Source organism: Wickerhamomyces ciferrii, contig 00030 (assembly GCF_000313485.1).
Source record: "Wickerhamomyces ciferrii WGS project CAIF00000000 data, strain NRRL Y-1031 F-60-10, contig 00030, whole genome shotgun sequence".
Lineage (NCBI taxonomy): Eukaryota > Fungi > Ascomycota > Saccharomycetes > Phaffomycetales > Wickerhamomycetaceae > Hansenula > Hansenula ciferrii.
Window position 1 is genome coordinate 1 of NW_011887710.1, and position 24,261 is coordinate 24,261.

Sequence of the window (24,261 nt, forward strand, 5' to 3'; positions counted from 1 at the left end):
CAATCACACCACCATTGGATTCTTATAAAATTATAAACAAATATCAATTAAAATTTGCACCAAAATATAAAGAATTGAGAACCCAAGGAGAGTGTATAATCTGTCTTGAAACATATGGTGAAAAGAGTGAAAAATTGGCTCAATTACCATGTTCTCATACCTTTCATTATGAATGTTTTTCTAAGACAAGAGAAGCTAATGGCAATAGAACTGATGTTAATAGACCGAGTATGAAATGTTGTGTTTGTCAATTTAACTTGATCAAGTATCATCAATATCTTGTTGATCATAAATTAGACCATAACCAAGTTAAATTCATTAATAAGTGATGGACATTCATTCACAATTGAAATTGGGAAATGTAGCAGTACCTCCATTCGAACCCTGAAGGTAGCATTGTATTATAATCTAAATTATGTGCATAAATAAAAAGTAACGTCTGCTATTAATAAGAACTATTGACCAAAGACCAAAGGGATAGAATTCCTCACATCAATCTTAGCTTCAAGCCCAAATAAGGTAATTACAGGGACTAAATTTTCATAGCTCTCACGTTCTCACATACAAAGCTAAATAATCTCGGATCGTCGCAGATCCAATTTACAATATATACCTTGAGTGATTTTATCAATTTATGTTAATTATATATAAATGCTGCTACAGCTTAATTTATCTTCAAACTATGTCACCCAGAATTTGTTCTCTTCATAAAGTATCACAGCCAGGTCTATTATAATTTGGATATAAATCATGAAGTTGTTGGAAAGCTCAAGAATATCTTGGTTTATACTATGCATATGTTTAGTATTTCAATTATCGAAGACAATATCAGCGGTTCCACACAAACCCAAGATGTTCAAGATGTTACAAAGCTTGATAGTTCTCAAATAAATCACCCAGATGAAACTTCAACTGGCTATACAGCTTCTATAAAAGGAGATGTCAACAATCTAAACAAGTTGAAGGTTCATGATTCATTAAAAACAAGATCAAACAACGAGGAAATTAAGAATGATAAAGAATTCAACAATTCTGAAAAGCGTGGAAATACAATCAAATATTGGGTAGCAGGGGTGATTTGGATAGGTCTTTCAGTGGCTTTATTTTTCATTCATGGTAAATCAAGCCAAGACGGTGATCCTTATCAAGGATTTAAACAATATATAAATTATAAAGCAAGATGTGATCATATAATTCAGAATGGTAAAAGAGACAATGAATCTTTATTATGGACATGGATTAAAATTATCATTAGTTTCAAAACTATAGGAATCGTCATATTGACATTCTTTTATTTACCGTGAGTATAAAATCATTATAGGCTCATATAAGTATGATTATTAACAGTTGAATTATTCACAAGAACTTTAACCGTTATAGGAATCGTTTTTCTTATTTTGCAATTGTATCTTATTTTTATTGGTAATCATGGATTATTCTTTGTGGATGATGAAGAGTATCCACTTGAACCCCAAGTTTTCAATGACAGAGATCCAAATTCAAATATTATAACAAGGTCACAAATCAATTCTCATAATTATGACAAAAGGAAATTATCAAAAATTTCCAAATCATCACTTTTACCACCTGATGATTCTTACGACATTATAACTACAGATCAATTAGAGACACCAGAACATAGAGAATTGAAAAATAAAGGTGTTTGTTTAATCTGTCTCGAATCATATGATGAAACCCATAACCATATAGTTCAATTACCTTGTGCTCATTCATTTCATTATAAATGTTTTGTCAGGTTAAGAAAAGTTAAAGGAAATAGAACTGATTTTCAAAGACCAAGTATGATATGCTGTATTTGTACATTAAGTTTGATCAAGTATCATCAATATCTTGTTGATTATGAATTAGATCATAAACAAGTTGAATTTATTAATAAGTGATGGATATCTATACAGAAATTGTTAATTATCACGGGTAACGTTTTATACATTATTATACAAGTTATCATAATTATGGGTGAAATTACATTGTAGTCATATCTTCTCTGAATGATATTCAATGAGCTATTCTTATCTAGAATTCCATAATGATCAATCCATGTTATCGCTGTACATATTGAATGGGTTGATATCAAATTGATGACTCATTATTTTAATACCATATGGCTGATAAAGCTACCATGATATATACATTGTAACAATCAAATCATGAAAATATTAGCTTTTTTCTGATTAAGTTAGTCTTGGAATTTCATTTGTATGAACCTCCACGGGAGTTCAAAAATTACCGCAATTTTTATCGAGTAACGACATAATGGGTAACACTCTATTAAGGATGTCAATATACATGAATGTAATAGCTAGTAGGTACCCTACTATAAAGCAATAAGTTTATTTGGAATCACATGGTTTTTCAAACACTTTATGCTCGAAATGTTTAATTCACTATAAAGAAAAATATTCTCAAATGATCATGATCAGCGAGAAGTATATTGTATGGTTTTTTTGATTATACTATGATCTATATATAAGCTAGCTTTTACAAGCCAGCTTTTATAAGCCATTGACCCTTTTCTTTCATGAAGTATCACAGTCATCTCTCATAATTTGAATACAATCGGTCATGAAGTTGTTGGAAAGTTTGAAAGTTTCTTGGTTTATACTAAGTATATCATGCTTATTATTTCAATTATCCAATACATCATCAGTTTCACAAGCCCAAAATCAAAAAGTTTCAAAACTTGATGATTCTCACATAAGCTCCACAAATGAACCTTTAACTATTTATAATTCTATGAAAGAGGATTCCAACAATCTAAAGAAGTTGGAGGTTCAAGATGATGATGAACATGATTCACTGAAAAAAAGATCAAATAATAAGGAAACTAAGGATACCAAAGAACTTGAAGATTCTAAACTTAGTAAAGCTACAATCATACTTTTGGTACTAATAGGTGTATTTTGGACTTTCCTTTCAGGGATGTTACTTGTGCATCGTGCTTTAATAAGTCACGGCGGTGATCTTTATCAAGGATATAAACATTATAAGAAGTACGAAAAAAGGCGTAAATTCATTATTCAAAACGGTAGAAGAAATAATGAGTTTTTACTATGGACATGGATGAAAGTTATCATTAGTTTCAAAACTATAGGAATCGTCACATTGACTTTCTTGTATATACCGTGAGTATAAAATTAACTACTTTTTTTGTTCAATAATTAGTTATATATTATTATAGGGTATAGGGACATAAGTAAATGATTACATTACTAACAGATGAATTATTCACAAGGGGTTCAATCATTTTCGGAATCCTGCTTCTTTTTTTGCAATTTATTGATCAATTATTAAAGATAGTCGCTGGTGATCATGAATTATTTTTCGTAACTGAAGATTATTCACTTGAACCCCAAGTTTCCAATCAAAGAGATCCAAATTCAAATGTTGTGACAAGATCACAAATTGATTTTCATAATTTTAACCAGGAGACATTATCACAAATTTCCAGGTCATCACTCTTACCACCTGATGATTCTTGCAAAATTTTAACTACAACCGAATTAGAAACACCAGAACATGAAGAATTGATGAATCAGGAAGTTTGTTTGATATGTTTTGAATCATACAGTGATAGCCATGAAAATTTAGTTAAATTACCTTGTGCTCATAAATTTCATCATAGATGCTTTATCAAGACAGGAAGAACTAATGGTAATAGAACTGATGTTGAAAGACCAAGTATGAAATGTTGTGTTTGTCAATTAAGTTTGATAAAATATCATCAATATCTTGTTGATCATAAATTAGATCCTAAACAAGTTGAATTTATTAACAAGTGATGGAGGTATGATCTTTACATAGCTTATAATATAATGTCTATTGTTTTTCTATCTATCTATTGTGAATTGGTATCTTTTTTATTCAAATTCATTGAAAACTTTAGCATCCAAAATTTGTTGAATAGTATCTTTTAAAGATTCATCTAATGAAATATATTTGAAACCTAATAATTTTTTAGTCTTTTCAGTATTTATAACATTTTTATCTTGATAAACAACATCTCTTTTTCTTGATTCATCACCTTTAGAAATTTTACCTTGTAAAACTGGGAATTGTTTATTTAATGAATCAATTATACTTTGTTCTGTAAAATGATCATCAATCAAAACTAATCTTTTCCCAAATACTTCGGGTTTAGTAAAAGCATATAAATGAGCTTTTGCAACATCTCTAACATCAATAAAATGACCTTGAACTTTATTATAAGATTCACCATCTTTTAAAATTGTAGTTATAAGTTCATTTGAAGAATTTAATGTTTTAGAAACTGAACTTTGGAAAACTTGTGGACCAAATACAAAACTTGGATTTATCACAGTAACATTAATATTTTCATTCTCTTTAGAAAATTTCCAAACTAATCTTTCAGCTTCAGCCTTTGCAAAACAATAAGCTAATAATGGATGAATTTTTGATTGTTCCCAAGTTGTAGTATTCCAAGTTGATTCATCTCTATAAATCCCCTTCCCATCTTGACCTGGTGTATTTAAAGCACCAACAGATGATGTAAAGACAAAATTTTCCAAACCTGAAGCATGATTTTTTATTGAATTGAGAATTGTTGTTGTTCCTTTAACAGCAGGTTCCAATAAATATTTTTCAACTTCATTTGTAACAGTAACACCAGAAGCTGTATGTATAACAGTCTTTATACCTTTATTTTTTGAGAAAATTTCATTAAATTCTTGAGAATTTGTTAAATCTGATACTATTTCATATTGAAAATTTGAATTATTAAATTTTGTTATTAAATCATCACCTTTTGTTGATGATCTAACTGTACCAATAACTTTATAGTTTTGTTCTAATAATTGTTGGATGATATGAAGGGCGATGAACCCTGTAGCACCTGTGATTAAGATAGTCATGGTGTTACTTTATTCAAATATATAATCAAATTATTCTTTCTGGATATTCACGTCTTTATATTCGAAATCTTTTATACTCATTCAAATTTCCCACCGTTGAAACTTAAAAATTATTCCAACCGCGGTTCGTGAATCTTTTTATAAATCCGATATTCTCAATGAAATTCCGAAATTACATAATCTACAATAATCAAATTTAAAACTAAAATAATAAAACTCATGAAATGATTTTATATTCATTTCCTTTTGTAGTATTATGTATATTTGTAATGCTCTATAATCTATCCTTCAGTAATTAATAAATTCTAATCATAGCCCTTTTTGGTCTTTAAAAGATCCTTGTTGTGTTGTATAGTTGTTGGTATTTATATGTTTTTTTTTATTTGATATTGTGCTTAATTCACATTATATCAAGACATAAATCTAGTTCATCTCTTATTTTATCCTTTTCAGCAGTATTTAATGATTCATCACTAAATGTATTATTCCATCCTCTTTTATAAGTTTGATTAATTTCAATTTCTGGACCATATGTAACAGGTTTAAAAATTTCTAAATCAGATTCTGGAACTGCAAAATTAATTTTTAAATCAGTCATTTCAATTCCATTTTCAGTTAATCTTCTTAATTTATCACTATATGGTTCTTTCCAATAATTTAAACCATTTTCATTGAAATAAATACCATGTTTACCAGTTTCAATATTTGGATTTTGTTTTAATAAATTATCCAACAAGATTAAATATGGTGAAGCTAATAATTTCATATTTACATGAGACCAATAATATTGAGATTCTTCAAATGGTTGTTGTGTTGTGAAATTCATTGTGTTTTGTAAATGTGAATTAATTGAAGCAAAATGTTTTGTATCCATAGATTCTCTTGTAACTTGTTTTGTTAAATGATATCTAAAAGTTGTTCCTAAGATTGAAGGTTGAGTAACTAATAAAGTCTTCATTTTTGGATGAGAAATTCTTGAAATTTTATATTCATAATCAGGTTTTGTTAATTCTTCATCTTGAACATCTTGTAAAGATCTTGGTGAAGGTTCATTTTGAGAATATTGAACATTTTTTAAAGCACTTAAATTTGTATAAGATCTTTGAATTTTACCACCATTTGTATTTGGATCAACACTTGATTTTGAAGTATTTATAATTGTTAAATTTGAAACATTTTGGAACTTTGAATAATTCATAATTTCACCACCAAAAAATTTAGTTTCTTCAGGATCACAATTTATAACAAAATCAGTATTATGGAAAATTTTGAAAGTAAGAAATCTATCAGCTAATGTACCTTTATGACATTCAACTCTATTATTTGTTAATTTTGTTAAATTTTTACAATATGAATCTTGTCTATGATGAGTTTCAATAGTTAGATCTTCATATTTTGGATCTGTTAATAATTGATGTAAAACTTCTGAACCTAATGGAGTGGAAGGGCCTATAAGGAAAACTCTAGTCATGATGATGTGTGTGTTGTTGTTATTATTTAATGAAAGTGTATTGATAAAACTAAATCTAGTTGTTGGTTAACAACATTCTATAATACGATCAATTTAGCAGATATCCATCTTTATAAATATAATCAACATTTTTGTAATTATGTAAAAACGAATCTTGATTTTTTTTTTTAAATTTCTTATTTCTTTTGACATTTCTTCTTTTGTGCAAATTTTAATTAAAATTATAAAATCATGGAATCATTGTGCATAATGTGCATCAAATTCCTATGGTTTAGGACACAAGTTTTAAATTTTGGCGAAAAAAGTTAAAAAATCACCTGTGAAAAGAAACGAAAAACCAAAAAAAGGCGAAAAACAAAAAGTACACAAAACCAAAGTGATACCGGTGTACTTGAATTAAAGCAGAGTATAATGTGGGTTAAACAGATACATTACTCCAGGTTATTAGGCACTCCACACAGCGCTTAAGATTCTTTATCTTTTGGTGTTTATCTTTTGAAATTTGAATACTGTATGATGTATATTGGTCTGATTTCTATGGACTTATATCATGATAATTATCTCGGATCTATCACACCACTAGTTAAAAATACAAAAATGTCAAGGAACAATTATGATTCTAGGATCAGAAATTAAAACTTTAAATCCAATGATGATTTGATTAAAGTTTATTAATTTTAGTATGTGATAGTTTATTTGCCACTGAAGTTTTGTAGTAATTGATGAAGTACTTGTTTACACTAAAGTTAGTACATACTACAAACTCAAATTGTTAGTACAAGTTTACAACTTTATGGTATAGTTTTATTAGTACGTCATTATACTTTAATAAATAATTAAAATCTTGTACATAACAAAATTTATCCGCTCAACTTTTAAAAATTTCGTGTTTTGAACTTTTTTGTCGTGTTTGGCGTTTTTCAAGATTTCCAGATTGGGTAAATTGGTGTAAAGATTTTACCCTTTTTGTATAAAAATACAAAATATAAAACACACAATTACGTATATAAAATTTATCACCGGGATGGAATTTTAGTCATCTGTTTTTTAAATTCGTATACTTTTGTTGATTAATACGAAGCTGATTGATAAGATGATGAACAAGTTATGGAGTACATGAACATCAACAGCTTATCATGTCAACAAGTAGAAGACTACAACCATCAACAAAAGTTAAAACTATATCAATACTATACAATCAACACATAACTCATTGATCTCTTGTCTTTCTTAGCACTTCTTAGCTCATCACTTTTCTTTCTTCATTTCTTTTAAGATCTTCACTGGTTCATGAACTACCCTTTAATCCTAAAGTTTAAAAGACATCGCTTAGTGCCTTGGTTCGTGCCTAGATGTGTTTTGTAATGATCCGGACTCAGACTAGTGATACTTGTTAGTTGTTTGTGTACCTTGTGTTTGTGTTTGTTGTTGTTTGTGTGTTGATGGTTTATTGAGTTGACGGTATATTCACGATTATCTACTTCTCCAGATTCCAAAGAATTACGATGACTATTACATGACTCCTTGATCACTATAGACGATCAATTTGTATCTTGTATTTTATACAGCGGTTAATTTTGAAATGAATTGTTGATCAATTGTGCCTAGATTTAATCTCTTGTGTAGCCTAACTTTCTATATTTGGTGGATCCTCAAACTTTATTGTATAACTTCTATGATCTAATAATTAATTATAGATCCCTGATAAGTTATAAGTTATTCTGCTTTCCTGTCAATCTCGCCTCCACTTTATAATCTTTATGTGGTGCACAAGTTGATGGTGTGTATGGGGAACTGGGAGATAAGATAGATAACAACTAAGGAGTGTATCTAGAACTCTATGATTGTACCATATAATACCTAGTATATTCTATTCTATGTGGTTCAAATGACAAGAGAGTGTTCATCTTTGTATTCAAGTCAAATATATTATAGGTTATATTGCTTACATAACTGATTACTACGTTTCATACAGTTTAGCAGTTCTTAAACAATCTGATTTAATTGAACACTTTTAAATTAATATCTTCAACTTTAGTTTATTCAAATACACAAATATTCTAATCATAATATTCCAATCATTGAATTAATATACCTATGTTCATTGAATTAACTAATTTACACCCATATATAATACATTTACACAATGCTAAGCCACGTGAAGTTAATCAATGAAATTACCATCAGAGATCTATAATCTACACCACTCTCTTAACTACCAGGAGATGGTAATAATTCGAATAGCTATAGTAGTTAACACAAAGTCGAGCTCTTAACTACCAGGAGCTGGGAATAATCTCTTAACTACCAGGAGTTGGGAATAATTCATAGCTATAGTAGTTAACACAAAGTCGAGCTCTTAACTACCAGGAGTTGGGAATAATCTCTTAACTACCAGGAGTTGGGAATAATTCATAGCTATAGTAGTTAGCACAAAATTCGCGAAACCCTCGGAAATGGTTGATCACGTTTGACTGTAGTTGTTTATGATATCTTCAATATTTAGCAAACTATGGTTCGCTTGAAATAAAGTCATATTCACACTGCTGTTGTTTCCTTCGGATGTTTCGCATGTGAACTTCTGTATTTCCTAGGTGGTGGTGGTGGTTTCTTTTCTGGTTTGAGTGAGGATAAACTTAAACCAATTCCGACTCACTAAAATTCGTAATTTGTGCTTTTTGTTGAAATATGATCAATAGGAACTCCTATTCAAACTATTTCGATGAGAAATCTGATGAAGCCTAATTGAAAATCATTAGATCAATTACTGGTGGTGATAATGATTATCCATGGGAGTTACTTCCTTTAAAGGTCAATTCTGATGTAGAATTGGATGAAGAAGATGAAGAAGATGAAGAAGATTAGAGAAGATGAATAAGATTAGAGAAGATGAATAAGATACAATCGCTTTATTTGACAAAAGTTTTAAGAGATTCTAGTTCTTATATACATACAAAATATTCATAAATTTGCAATTTAGATATTTACTATTGAACTAGATGTAGCATGTTTAATTGTTTGATGCTATGCTTTAAACTACCCATATACTGTGTTAAGTCGCCATAATGAAATGTACAGGAAAGGTTTGCGATAACCGGAAGTACTACTACTAAATGTATAGGGTATAGGCTAAACTCTCTCCTCTCACAGCGATTTGTAGATCATTGAACTGATTATGTGTGCTTAACAGTATATACTCCTTAAAGGATAAACCAAACGTTCATATTTATGTCTTTACATTAATAATTGTTAAAATTCGATTAAGGAAATACAGAAATCAGAATCACAAAGATAAACAACAAACAACAAAGCCACTTTGAGAACTTATGGATATTAATTACTTCCCAGCTATATTAACTATGAATTATTCCCAACTCCTAATAGTTAAAATACCACACAGAGTCTTCACAACCTACGCTTCCTAATACGTTGATTCAATCGTTCCAACCGTTCATTAAAACACCTTTATTTTCAACATCTTTTCAATTCCGCGTTTTCAATTCCCTTTGGTGTCAAATCCCGTTTAATTTTTAAAAAAAGGCTGCAATAAATTTTTATTTATGTATAGTACCAAGAAACACAAAAAAAACACAACCATGATCAAGAATTGATTATTATTAAATTCATATTATTCATATTATTATATATATATACACAGCGGTCCTGTTTAAATAGTGATATATTACTTGTTTATTCATAGCGCTGTGTTTAATTTGCTTTTATTTTTGCTAAATTGGTTGCATTTTACATTATATTTGGTTTCATTTAGTTCAAAAGATGTCTAGTAATGGCAATGAAGTCCATGCTCATGATGATAATGTTACAATCGCTGATGAATTTAGTCGCTCGTCACCAGAAGATCATTGGAATTTGAAAAATCAAGAACAAGATCAACTTATACGTAATGAAATCGCAGGTCATCAACAACAACAACAACAACAACATTGGGAAAGAAGGTATAGTTTCTTAGGTTTACCCATAAATACAACTCATGGTTCACTGAAATCAACAAAGGAAAATGACAAAATTTTAACTTATATCAACAAAACCTCAAAACTTGAAAGATATTCAAATTCTCTTAATGATTCAAGACCAACTATACTTATTGGTAAAATTGATAATATATTCAATTGGGAATCTGCTTTAATTGATGATTCAATTTTGAAATCTATTAAAGACAAAAAGACTAGGAATTTTTATCAAGAACAAAATGAATTAATTGAAAAATATATGGAAGTTGATAAAATTTTAGATAGTGGAATTCATCATAAAATGATTAGAAATTATAGTGATAGAAATGATCCAATTGATTATAGTTATGGTTCTATTGATCATAGTAATTCAAATGATGCATATATAAACAAGTCACCTAAAGTATCAATTCCAAGTCCAAATAGAAGAGATTCTGCAGTTCCAGGTGATGTTGATCTTGAAAGTGGTTTATTATTAGGTTATAATAAATCTGAAGAATTAAAATTAATTTCATTTGCAATTAATGTAAATTTTTTAGCAAATATTTGTTTATTATTAGGTAAAATTATTGTTGCAATATTAACAATGTCAATTTCAATTATTGCATCATTAGTTGATTCAATATTAGATTTATTATCAACTTTAATTATTTTTTTTGCAAATAAATTAGCAAATACCAAGAATCCAAAACATTTCCCAATTGGTAGATCAAGATTAGAACCAATTGGTGTTTTGGTTTTTTCAATTATAATTATTCTTTCATTTTGTCAAGTTGGTATTGAATCCCTGCAAAGATTAATTAATCATTCATCAAATGATGAAATTATTTCAATTGGTATAACTCCAATTACAATTATGACAATTACTATCTTGGTTAAATTAATTTGTTATTTTTGGTGTATTAAATTTAAATCTTCAAGTGTTCAAGCTTTAGCTCAAGATGCCTTAGTTGATGTTGTTTTTAATTTTTTTTCAATTGTTATGCCAATTATTGGTTATTATACTCAAATTTATTGGTTTGATCCAATGGGTGCATTACTGTTATCAATTTATATTGTATTTGAATGGTCTAAAACTTGTTTTGAACATATAAATCATCTTACAGGTAAATCAGCAGATTCAAATGATGTTAAAATTATATTATATCTTTGTTCAAGATTTTCAAATAAAATTATAAATATAAAAAATTTAAATTGTTATCATGTTGGTGATTCATTAAATGTTGAAGTTGATTTAATCTTGGATGAAGATTTAAATATGAGAGATTCTCATGATTTAGCTGAATCTTTACAATATACTATTGAATCTTTACCTTCAATTGATGTGGAAAGAGCTTTTGTTCATTTAGATTATAATATTAATAATTTTAAAGGTCATTTATCATGACTAATCAGGGAACTATATATTCTATATATTTAATTGATGTAATATTACAATGATTTTTTTTTAATGGTTTGAATATTGTAGTGTGTAATCCCAATATACTAGATCTTTGGAATCATGTACACTGGCTACTCAGTCTTAGTAATGGACATATATTATATGGGGCAAATGTGCTGTATGCATAAGAACTTATTCAAAATTCAAAAGTAGTGGGTGGTGAAATGATTACAGTTAACATACTTTTAATACGTATGATTTGAAATTATATTATACAAATAGATGACAAACAAACACTATAAACATGAATGAGATGAACTTTAAGAAAGAAAAACTAGATAAAAAAGTATGAAAGCTATAGCAACATTTCATAACCATGCTCTTATTAATAACAATATTTAATAGATTTAATGATTCTTGAAGCTTTCAAATTGTTTTTTGATATGTTGTATTGTATTATATTATAATGATGGAAATCTCAATCATGCATAATTTGAAAACAGGTAATGAAAGAAACAAGTATTAATTTTAAAAAGCAAACGAATAGACACGACAAATAATCAAAATAGATATATGGATAAAAAAATTGTTAAATATTGGAGCAAAATTGAAAAATCACAAGCTGTTGGTTGAACAATATTGATTGATGAAAAAAAACTTGTGAATGTTGTAAATTAAATGAATGAATAACCGACCAATAATTGAAGTGAAATAATAAAAAATTGAAATAGCAGATACGTTGTTTGATTATAAAACAACTCTTTATAGTATATAATTTATAGCAAATAACCTTAAATAATGAAATATTTTAGAGCTTTATAGTACCCAAACAGAAAAACAACTGATAATTTATAGTATATAGATAGCCTAATTGTAATATTTTTTGTAAATTGTATAGTTGTTGATGAAATATAAATCCTTAAAAACGAGTAAAGTAGGGGGGATTGTATGTTAAAAGGATATTGTTCCATGTGTTGTTGTAAAAATCTTGTAAATGTCTGTACTTTATAAATATGAACGATGTTCATAATTGTATATGATTAAAAAGAAACCAGCTCTTTTTGATATGAAGTTTTAATGGACTTCTTAATTGATTGTTTGTGATAACAGCTATTAAAACCAAATTGAAAATAAGTAATATAAATAAAACAAATAACTTTTGAATTGAAAAACCAAATTGAACGAAAACCAAGTTCTTTTTTTTTGTGCTTTTTATAATAATTTTTTATAGTATGTGTTGATGATTGTATAAAACCAAAAATGTGTTGATATATGATATATGTCTTAAATATTAGCAAATAATATATATGATAGATCATGTTGTATGATAAAATTGTCCAGCAATTTTTATCTAATAAAAGGAGCTTCATTAATTTCATTTCTTTTCAATTCATCACTTTTATAAAAACAAAATTTTTTCAAAAATTCATTATAATTTTGTCTTGATTTCAGTAAAGATTGTTCATTTGAAACTTCATTATAATTTGATGATGATGAAGAAGATGGAGTTGAAACATTAGCTTTAATGGTTTCATTTGATGAAGTTGAAGTAACTGAAGTTTCTGAAATTCCTGAATTGTTTGAATTAATTGATGAAACTGTTGATGATGAACATGAATCATTAACATGAACAGGTTTCAACATTGGATTTGAATATGAAGAATTTGATAAATATTTATTATTGAAATAATCAGTATCATCAGAAAAATATCTTGAAGTTGTATAATTTTCATTTCTTGAATAATCAACTGGAGATGGTGAAGAAGATGGAGATGGAGATGGAGAAGGTGATGATGATGAAGAATTATATAAACTTGAAACAAAATTTGAAGTAATTTGTGAAGTTGGACGATGATAATAACCAGTGTTATTAATTGAAGATTTAATGAAATTTTTGGATTTTTGTTGTTTTTTATTTGATCTTAATTGAAATCTAAAATTTGATGAATGATTATTATCATAATAATCCATACCTGAAGTTGAATATTTAATACATAATTCCACTGTAATTGGTTGATTTTTAGATGATGGTTTCTTGGAGTTATTAATCATAAATGTATTATTTAAATTGATTTTAAATTTAAATTGATCTCTTTCAGAATCTAATGAACATTCAAAATCTGCATTAACAATATAAATAGTTCTCCAAGAATCAACAGTGAATTTAATTTCCAAAGATTTTTCAAATGAGATATTTTGAACTTGAATCATACCAATTATTGAATCTTTTTCAACATATAATGAAGATAATTTAACTATAGCATGTTTATCAGTTGATCTCCACAGACTAAAATTTAAAGGTTTATAAGACCATTTTGGTTTTGATCTATAATAAATAGCTTCATCCAATTCATCATCACTTGAATCACTTGAAGAAGTTTCATCAACATCATAATCCCATGAATTACGTTTATTGAAAAACATATCATCTTTTAAATCAAAATAAGCTCTTGATTGACCAAGCATTTGATCATCATAACAAGGAGGTGATTGATCTGGTGAATTTTCTAATGAAATTGAACTTGGTTTTTGAGAACCATCAAAAGTTTTAATACGTTCTAAATCCGAAGAGAAACGAACATTTTTAGTTGATGGTAAAGATTTTGATCTTTTCAATGAAGGTAATTTTAATGAAGATTTTAATGATCTTGGGATTGAAGATAATGGAGCTGAAATTATTGATTCATCTTCAGTTACATCTTGATCAATTGAACTATGAGATTTTTCAATAATTGGTGCATGAGCAACATTTGTTTCAGCTTGTTCATTTAAATTTTGTAAATTTATAGTGGAACTTGTTGAATTTGATAATTTTTGAACAATAGTAGCAATAGAAGAATCAGAACCATTATAATATTTGTAGAAATCATCATCATTATTGTTATTACCTTGTGATCTTTGATCTTGATCATCTAAAGAATCCACAGAGTATAAAGAAGTTGAAGAAGATGAAGAATTTGATAATTCTGGTGGAGCGGTAGTATAATTGTTATTATTCAAATCAAATTGAATATTTAAATCACGTCCATGATGATTTTGTGACAAGTTATTCAACAACAGTAATTTTTCTCTAGTCAACGCGTGAGAATTGTCTTTGAATTGATTTACATTTTGATCTTCAACTTGATGATATTGTACTGAACCAGCAGCATTTGCAGTCACCATGATCCTTGATGATCCCAACTATGATATGAATAAAATATGAAATGGATCAAATGAACCTTTTAATATATAAAATATAATGGAAAACTTTTCAGCAATTATAAGGGCAAAAAAAGATCTTCTTTATAAGCAACAGCGGCAAGCGGGAAACGATGATCTTTTTTTTGTGTATTCGATGAGAGATAAGACAGTCTTTAGTGCTGAAGATGGAAAGGATATTGGTAAAAAGACAGCCCCTCTGAATCTTTACTCTTTGAATGTGTGTTTTTGCTCTTTTGTTCTAGTTGAAGTTGAAGTTGATGTTGGTAAAAAGTATACTTTTTAAGGATTTCAAATGGGTTTTATAAAAATCACAGGCGCTTAAAAAATTTATTATACGGTTGTTTCTTTTCGCATGGAAATTTAAAGTTTGTGATTTAAACTTACACAACAAAAATAATTTTAATGAAGTGCGTGGAAATGGGTTTTCAAGGCTGTTTGGGTGACAACAACTCAAACAAATAAAACTTTATAATCAGATGATGCTAAGATATAGTGTGTATTAGTGAAGTAGTATAGTGTTATATATGGCATGTTGTTGGCTATTGCGGATGGTTATGGTGTGTTTATTCTTCCAGTACTGGTTTTAGTGTGAAAAATCTGACGCTTAGTTTGCTATTTTGTGAAACATGAATCACCCCAAACTCGCCCTGTCTGGAGGGCAGCTCTTTGCACGCTCTTTGCACGCTTTGCAAGGAGAAGTGTACACCCGCAGCTGTCGGAGTCTGGAGGACCTTCGCTAACTTTGGGGAGCGTAGACAGAAACTTTGAAAGGGACGTCTGTTCAAACTTCAGTACTGTTCACTGCCCAGGGTCAGGCCCAGAGGTGGCTAATATGCAATTGAATGTCTGATTATTGACAACATCATAAGCATTACAACTTAAAGATACAACCATAGAACTTGAAAGGAGTGAATATAATAGAGCATTAGTGACTTAGGTTATAGATCAGATTATCATGGTTAATGGGGATGATGGACCCCGAGTACCTTGTGCATTAAATCTGGGAAGTTACCAGCCTTAATTGAATCATCTAAAAGTGGTGAAGTTAACATTGTATAGTACCAAATTAAGTTAACAAGCGATGTAAAGTTTGTTAAATTACATGAAAACATGGGGGAATCATAGAAGTAGACAACTCTAACCTTGTTTTGATCTGGAGATAGAATCAACTTAGTATTAATGATAATTTGATATAATAATATGTTAGTCAAACACTGTACGTTAACTAATACTTGTACCTTCATATGACTACATTTGAATCACCCCCATGAAAAAGTTATTGTCTTTCGACTTTCGTATAAAGCAGTCATAATTCAACATGCACAGTAAGCATCATGTCAAGATGGAAATCAATGGTCCATAGAAAACTTTTAAACCACACCCACACTTGACATGTTTCAACTTAACAACCAGTCTAATTAGTTATCTTGACGTATACACTGATAACAAGTGTAAATCATGTCTAGACTTACAAGATATGTATCTAACTTTTTTAAAACAATAGGCTAATCAATACCTTTTAAAGACGTATTTAAATGTATCCCCTCATGGTTATTCAACTCAACAATTTCATATACTAAACCGCGTTCAAGGTTCAACGTAGCTTCCACTAATCAGTCACTAGACCTATACGTAACCTTGCTAATTAAACAACCAATACAACCACAAAGTTTCATGATCAACATACTTTTTTACAATTACATTAAACAATACAACCAATCATGTAATTAAAGATCATACAACCATTAAAATTTTTTCATCTTGTGCTTTAAACTTTTTTGTTAAACTACGCTTAAAATACTTTATTGGCAATGAAAACAAAAATTATTCTAAAAATTTCCTAATTCATTGCAAATCTTTAAAAAATTATGCATAATAAATTTTTACGCGTTGATTCAATTCGGTCCGGACAGCGATGTGTCTAAAACAAGGAATTGTTTTTACGAAAAGGTACGAAATATTTGTTACGGGCAGTTTTATAATAGATAAATTTATAATTACGTACTATACAATTTATTTTGTTGATTCTTTTAATGAAACAATTCTATTCAAGATAATTGAATCATCTGATGAATCTTTATCTAATGCAAAATAACCAACTCTTAAAGCTTGGAATCTAACAATTTCTGGTCCACTTGTTTTTGGATCTTCAATAACATTAAATTCTTTTGGAATTGAATTTTCTTCATCAATTGACCATGGTGATTCTTTTAAAACTTGTTTAAAAGCAGGTTCAACAATTGAATTATGGAAAATTTCTTCACTATCTGGATTAATATCTTTGAGGAATCCTTCTGGATGTGCTGATGGATTTTCACTATTAAATAATTGATTATAAACTCTTGTTTCTTTAATCTTGATTGGTGAATTATGTTTAGAAGATTTTGGAATCCATTGAATATAAGTTTTTGGTTTTTTAACAATTTCATTATCATAATTAACATGAATTTTAGTAATTTTACCATTTGAATCACGTTCTAAAGATTTAAAACTAACATTATATGGAATTTTCAATAAACCCACTGGTTGATTTGGTTTTAATCTGAAAAATTCTTTATCAAGATCATCTTCACTAAAATCATTTGAATCAATATAGAAATTTTTAGTAAATGTTAATTTTCTTGAACCAAATTTATCATTACCAGGTTTATATGGAATTTCAACTTCTAATTCAAAATCATCATCAACATTATCAATTTCAATTTCAATTGGATTTAAAATTAACATTAATCTTGGTACTGTATCTTCCAAGAATTTTCTAATTGAACTTTCAAATCTACCAACTTGAATATTTGTTGTACTTGTAGTAACACCTAAAGTATTAATAAAAGTTAAAATTGCACCTGGTGGAACACCACGACGTTTTATAGCTTCCAATGTAAATAATCTTGGATCATCCCAACCACGAACATAATTTTCATTAACTAATTTAGCAATTTTTCTCTTGGATAAAACTGTACCTGTAATATTTAATCTACCATATTCTCTTTGTGCAGGTCTATAAACATGTAATGCATCACATAACCATTCATAAGATTCTCTTGAAAGATAAAATTCAGTTGTACATAAAGAATGTGTAATATTTTCAAATGAATCAACCAAACAGTGTGTAAAATCATAAGTTGGATAAATTTTCCATTTATCACCAGTTCTTGGATGTGAAGCATTCAAGACTCTATAAGCAATAAGATCCCACATTTGAGGATTTGGTGATGATAAATCTTGTTTCATTCTTAAAGTTGCTTCACCAGGTTTATAAAACCCATCTCTCATTTTTCTAAATTCTTTTAAACTTTCTTCAATTGGTCTATTACGATCTTTTGATGGAATTCTTTCACCACCTGGTGTACCATCTTCTTTAATACCTCTACTTCTTTTAATTTCTTCTGCAGTATCATGACAAACATAAGCTAAATCATTTTTAATTAAATTTTCAGCAAGTTGATATAATTCATCAAAATAATCACTTGAATATGTGATTTTAAAAGGTTCAAAACCTAACCAATTAACCATTTTCAAGATACTCTTAAAATAAACATCTTCTTCAGCTTCTGGATTTGTATCATCATATCTTAAATAACAAACACCATTATTATGTTTTGCAAAACCAAAATTAACTAAAATTGCTTTGGAATGTCCAATATGTAAAAATCCATTTGGTTCAGGTGGGAATCTTGTATGAACTTGATTTTTAACTTGTTTTAAATGTTCAACCATTAATTCTGGATATTTTTGAGGATTTTCACCAACTTTATGTAAATCACCAAGGAAACCTTCTGTAAACATTGATCTTTGATTTTCTTGAGATTTTTTATCATCACTCTTATTTGGTTTAGTTGTAGATGCTGCTGGTTTTTTAGATTTTTTTTCCTTCTTGATAACATCACGTTCATCTTTTGGACCTAATAATTTTGATAATTCTTCATCAATTATTGGTTTAAATGAACCAGGATTTGCCCATTTTAATTCAGGAATTGTACGAACATTAGCCAAAATTTTTGGTAAATATTGATATCTTTTCTCTTCAATTTCATTTTTATTATTTTGAATATAATTTTGAATTTGTGATTTAACTTGATCTTCAGTAACAATAATACCAACACCACTAACTTCATCTAATTTTGCCTTTGTAGCGTTATCACCATTTGCCTTAACATATTTAAAAGCTTCATCTAATTGTTGATTTGATTTTAAATCATCATTCAAGATGGATTCAGTAATTAATTGACGATTAACAATAGTTTCACCTTTGGATAAAATAGCTAATTGATGTAATAATAATCTTTTAGTCTTATCTAATGGGAAGGTAATTTTGGATGAAGATTCAGATAAAATAGAATCAAATGATGCTAAAACTTTCTTGTTTTTCAAGATTTCCTTGATCTTGACTTCTTCAAGACCAAGCTTGTTGAATTTCTCAGTTAATTCTTCAGTTGATGACATGATTGAACACTGATTATGAACTTTTCGAAACTGTTTATTTGATGACATGAAATCAACATTTTTTTTTTTGACTTTTCCACCAAAGCAAAAAAGCTTCTAGTAAAAAAATACTAGTGACACGATAAATTACATACTTTAAAATGACAGTCATCAGAATACGCGAATTTATTGAATTTAATTTAAAAAGTAAACAACACGAAATTAAATCAACTTCAAAATCAAATTCAAATCAAATCAGTTCAAAGAGACCACAAGATGACTGCTCAAATGGTTCAGGAGTGCACTGAGATCTTACACGGACTAGCTGGTCTTTGTGCAAAGGGGAAACTCAACGAGTTCTCTAAAGTGTAAATTGAGATACCTTGATTTTTTTATTGATGTTATGATACTTGAAATTAAGCGCTCAGAGTTTTAACTAACAATTTCCAAAAGTTTAACTATTGATAAAAGGAAAAAATTCATGGAATTCATAAGTGATTATCAGAATGAAGTTGATGATGATTTTAAAGATGCTTATTGGGAATTTCTTGATTCAATTCATAATAAGATTAACCCTAAAACATTTGAAATTATCTTAAGAATTGGTGTTAATTTTATGGATGATGATTCATTTTGGTTTCAATTGATTAATATCTTGGATTATGGTGATATTTTTGATCAACAAGAAGTTTCAATTGTATTAATTGATCAAGTTTTAAAACAAGATGAAAATAGTTGGAAGGCAACTTGTTTATTATGTATCTTAATTCAAGATTATCCAAATATGAAAAATCTTTGTTCAAAACATTTAACTAAAATTCATGAAGATATTTCTGCAATTTTCATGAATGTTAATGATTTTACAAATGCTTCATATTTAGTTGAATTAATTTCTCAATTAGAAAGTAAACCTTTAATTTTATTGATTTTTAAAGATTTACCAAATTTATGTGATACTTTCCCCCTGGAACCTTGTTATGCAAATGATCAAGAATGTTTTAAATTTTTGAAACAATTGGAGTTCAATGATTCCATCTTCAACTATTCATCTTGTAAAATTGGTGACAATTTAAACTCAGGTGAAAGTCATTGTCAAATTACTTCAAAATATTTAATTGCTCTCTTGGATAATAATGATTTTGCATCACCTATTCAATTTGATTTACAAAATATTAAGAATGTTAAACAAAATGGTAAAAAAATCATTTTCAATTTATCTCAACTTGTTAAAAAGGCACTAATTAATATTGATATTTCACAATTTGCCTCTGTACACTTTGAATTTAATACTAAAAAACAAAGTAATGAATTTTTCCAAAAATTAAATCATACAATTTCTAAAAATGTTGCAATTACCCCAAGAAAAATTAGTGTTGTTCAAAATTTTATTGCATTAACTGGTGGATTTGGTGATGCTGAAAATGAAAGTGATAATAATGAAGGTGGTTCAGAATATAATGATGAAAATGAACAGCCAGGTGCTAATCCAATTGATAAGAATGATAATGCAAACAATACTTCAAATTCAAATTCTGTTAATATTGATGAAACAGAATCAATTTTTGGTTCACCAATCAATACTACAAAAGATACAAGTATTATGAAAAAGGGTAGAGCTGTTTCAATGATTATAGCTGAAACTAAAGACGGCGATGATGTCGGATCCAAGAAGAACAAAAATCCATTAGCATTTTTAGAAACTCCAAACCAAAGTGAAGGTGAAGATGATGATGATGAGAATTATGAACAAGTACCAGATAGTTTAGATGAAGCTTTTAAAGAATTTCAAAATCCACCTATCAATAGAGGTCCATCAGATGTTATTATTGAAAGTGATCCAAAAGCTACAACGGTAAATGAACCTCTGGCAACAAAATCATCTAAAAAAATTGTAAACAGAGGTAAAAGTGATATTTGGGATTTTGATTCTGATCCGTTAGAACCAGATCAACCAATTGTGAATCCTAAAGCTACAAGTACAGTTAATAATGCCAAATATAGATCAAAAGCTATGAAATGTTTAACCAAAAATATGAATACTGTTGAAAAAAGAGGTCCTGGTCGTCCTTCTGCTGCTGGTAAAACATCTACTACTAAAAAGAATGATAATAATAAGAAAAATCAAACCATTGCTAAATCAAAAGTTAATTCTAAACTTCAAGAATCTCATAAACCTCAAAATATGAATACTTCAAGGTTTGAACATTCCTCAATTGACGTTACTGATCAAAATAATGATTCTTTCCAACCATTAACTTCACCTCTGGTTGGTGCTCATGAACGTGCTAGAACTAGAGCTTATTCAAGAGCTCAATCTATTCAACAAGATTCTCCTACTAAAAAGAATGATGCTGGATCAAAGAAGAGAAAAACTGGTAAAGATGATGATACTTACCATGATGGTGAAGATGAAGATGATGAAGAAGAAGCTATTGTTCAACCATCAAGAAAAACTCGTAAGACTGTTGTTAATAAAAAACCCCAACAACCTGTCAAGGCAAGAAATACTAGAGGTAGAAAGAAGAAACAAGATATTGAAAATGAAGTTTCTGAAAAACAACAATCAGAACCAAGAAAATCTGTTCCACCAAATAAACAAGATAATTCAAGAAAAGTTTCAAATAATAAGACAACTTCTTCAAATAAGGAAAATGAAACTCTATCTACTAATGCTGAAATTAATAAAAAACAATCAAATGCTATTCTGGAAAGTACAAGATTATTTGAAAAACCACAAATTGCAAACCATTTACAAGCTCTGGCCTCTCAATTTCAACAACCAGCTCAACCAACTTTACCAAATTTCACAATTGGTCATGGTCCATCATCAACAATTGATGCAAATTCAATTTTATCAGAAGCATATACAAATACACTTCAACGTCAAATTTTTGAATCAATAAATTCATTTTCAAATCAATTAGTTAATAAAATTAGAATTATAAATGATGGTATTAATCAAAAATTTATGAATGATTTAACAACAAAATATGAAAATTTATTTAATGAATTAAGAGAAAGTTTCCAAAGTGATGTTGATGAAATGTGTGGATTTATTGCTGATGTTAAAGGTTTAGTTAATTTACCTGAAGAAGAATTGATTAAATATATTAAACAAAATAAGTTTGGTTCCAAAAATACACCAAATCCTTGATTAGCTGTGCGTGTTTAGCTAGGTATTTACTTTTATAATTGCAACTTGATTAATATGATGTTCTATAATTTTATAAGGCAGTACTGTAGACTACATTTGTGAATTATAACCAGCTAATAACGACACCAGACAAAATATCGTGTTATCAACTCATGGTTATATAAATCTCAGTACGACATCCTACACATATTTCGAAAGAAAATAATCTTATATTGAAAAGCTTGTATCATATATTAATTAACTTCCAAGTAATCATCTATCCTTTAATTAAAGACCAATGAATTAAACTTAAAAGTTGGTGATGATTATAATTGGTGATATTTCCTAGTAATGTAGTTGTGAATAAACATTTACTTTTACTAAGAAATTCTGCTGACTTTAATGCACATTACAAATCAACTGACATAACAAATGCTTATTTACACGCTAAGATGAACCATGCTAAATTAACTAGATATCAAACAATTAGTTCATGAATATAAAACAATAATATATCCACTTGATACAATTAGCCATGTCAAAGACGGATAATCCAACACTTGAAATCTTGCAATCAAAAAAGTCAAGAATTTATCAGACACCCAAAACATGTAAATTAATCATATAATCTGGAAAAAATAAAATTGATTACTTACCAATATACATTTCAGCATATCAAGTGAAACCAATAACAAGCTGTGGGTTACATGTTCATGTCCTTGAATATTAAAATACACCGCGAATTTATTTTACATAAAACCCATTACCGCGAATTTCTGATTTTGGTAATGCGCAACATCAAACTGGATTTTTTTTTTTTCGCCCATTCGCTTTTGGTGTTGGTTAAAAATTATTGAAAATCAGATTTTTCATTTTCTTTTCATCTTAAGTTAAAGAGGTTAGCAAAACAACAAATTATATCAAAATGGTAAGTGATATATGATCTAAAAAAGCTGTGGATATGAGAAATGAAGTCCATCAATGAATATGAATATGATTTTGAGATTATGGGACCATGTTGTTGGAGTTTAGTTGTTGTTTTGACTAGGTAGAATCAGTGGTAAAATTTGTTCATAAAGAATCAAGAAAGCTTTTACAGAAAATCAAAGAGATGATTTGGAGGGGAATAATGAGCTGTCAATGAGCTTTGTTTTAGATTTTGAAGGCCAAATATAAAGTGTTCTACGTTACTTTAAAAGTGAGATCCAATATCATTTTATATATATACCACAGCTTTCAATACAACCATGATCAATAAACTAACAAGTTATTAGGATACCAAAACCCCAGTTACCCTTGCTAGAGTTAAAAAAGTTTTAGGCCGTACCGGTTCTCGTGGTGGTGTTACCCAAGTTAGAGTTGAATTCATTGATGATTCATCAAGAACTATTGTCAGAAACGTTAAAGTAAGTTTTAAATCATAAAAATAAATATAACAAACATCTAGAAGAACATAATACTAACAATTGATTTCTCTTTAGGGTCCAGTCCGTGAAAACGATATCTTATCATTAATGGAATCAGAACGTGAAGCTAGACGTTTACGTTAAGGAAATTTACAACCAAAACTACAAAACAAACTTTCACATTTTTATTCATTGGCTCAGTCGCTACATAATTACTATCAGAAGTGATGATCTAAATGTACATTTGTCTTATTAGAATTAACCTCCACATTCATTTAATTGTAGTTTAATATTGTAGTGTAATATTGACATATATTTCCATATTCACGTGATCAAAAATCAGCAGTCACAGTGTCCCAATTTGGAGATTTGTCAAAACATCCA

The 24,261-nt window shown here is 28.5% G+C and overlaps 8 protein-coding genes across 8 annotated transcripts; 4 read left to right on the forward strand and 4 right to left on the reverse strand.

The window, feature by feature from the left end:
* Positions 1–797: 797 nt before the first annotated feature.
* On the forward strand, positions 798–1,901 carry BN7_1426 (putative RING finger protein; the record flags this gene model as incomplete). Its single annotated transcript, XM_011277883.1, has 2 exons — positions 798–1,203; positions 1,348–1,901. 2 exons carry the CDS (start codon positions 798–800, stop codon positions 1,899–1,901), a joined length of 960 nt encoding a protein of 319 aa, XP_011276185.1.
* Positions 1,902–2,583: 682 nt separating this feature from the next.
* On the forward strand, positions 2,584–3,800 carry BN7_1427 (uncharacterized protein; the record flags this gene model as incomplete). Its single annotated transcript, XM_011277884.1, has 2 exons — positions 2,584–2,881; positions 3,355–3,800. 2 exons carry the CDS (start codon positions 2,584–2,586, stop codon positions 3,798–3,800), a joined length of 744 nt encoding a protein of 247 aa, XP_011276186.1.
* A 78-nt stretch (positions 3,801–3,878) lies between these two features.
* BN7_1428 (uncharacterized protein) lies at positions 3,879–4,889 on the reverse strand (the record flags this gene model as incomplete). Its single annotated transcript, XM_011277885.1, has 1 exon — positions 3,879–4,889. The coding sequence occupies one exon, from the start codon at positions 4,887–4,889 to the stop codon at positions 3,879–3,881; it is 1,011 nt and encodes a 336-aa protein (XP_011276187.1).
* Positions 4,890–5,289: 400 nt separating this feature from the next.
* BN7_1429 (uncharacterized protein) lies at positions 5,290–6,360 on the reverse strand (the record flags this gene model as incomplete). The annotated part of the gene is made up of 1 exon (XM_011277886.1): positions 5,290–6,360. One exon carries the CDS (start codon positions 6,358–6,360, stop codon positions 5,290–5,292), a length of 1,071 nt encoding a protein of 356 aa, XP_011276188.1.
* Positions 6,361–10,137: 3,777 nt separating this feature from the next.
* BN7_1430 (cation diffusion facilitator family transporter) lies at positions 10,138–11,718 on the forward strand (the record flags this gene model as incomplete). Its single annotated transcript, XM_011277887.1, has 1 exon — positions 10,138–11,718. The coding sequence occupies one exon, from the start codon at positions 10,138–10,140 to the stop codon at positions 11,716–11,718; it is 1,581 nt and encodes a 526-aa protein (XP_011276189.1).
* Positions 11,719–13,059: 1,341 nt separating this feature from the next.
* BN7_1431 (CBM21 domain-containing protein) lies at positions 13,060–14,877 on the reverse strand (the record flags this gene model as incomplete). Its single annotated transcript, XM_011277888.1, has 1 exon — positions 13,060–14,877. The coding sequence occupies one exon, from the start codon at positions 14,875–14,877 to the stop codon at positions 13,060–13,062; it is 1,818 nt and encodes a 605-aa protein (XP_011276190.1).
* Positions 14,878–16,929: 2,052 nt separating this feature from the next.
* Positions 16,930–19,359, reverse strand: GLN4 (glutamine--tRNA ligase; the record flags this gene model as incomplete). Its single annotated transcript, XM_011277889.1, has 1 exon — positions 16,930–19,359. One exon carries the CDS (start codon positions 19,357–19,359, stop codon positions 16,930–16,932), a length of 2,430 nt encoding a protein of 809 aa, XP_011276191.1.
* Positions 19,360–19,819: 460 nt separating this feature from the next.
* On the forward strand, positions 19,820–22,492 carry RED1 (Red1p; the record flags this gene model as incomplete). The annotated part of the gene is made up of 1 exon (XM_011277890.1): positions 19,820–22,492. One exon carries the CDS (start codon positions 19,820–19,822, stop codon positions 22,490–22,492), a length of 2,673 nt encoding a protein of 890 aa, XP_011276192.1.
* Positions 22,493–24,261: the final 1,769 nt, after the last annotated feature.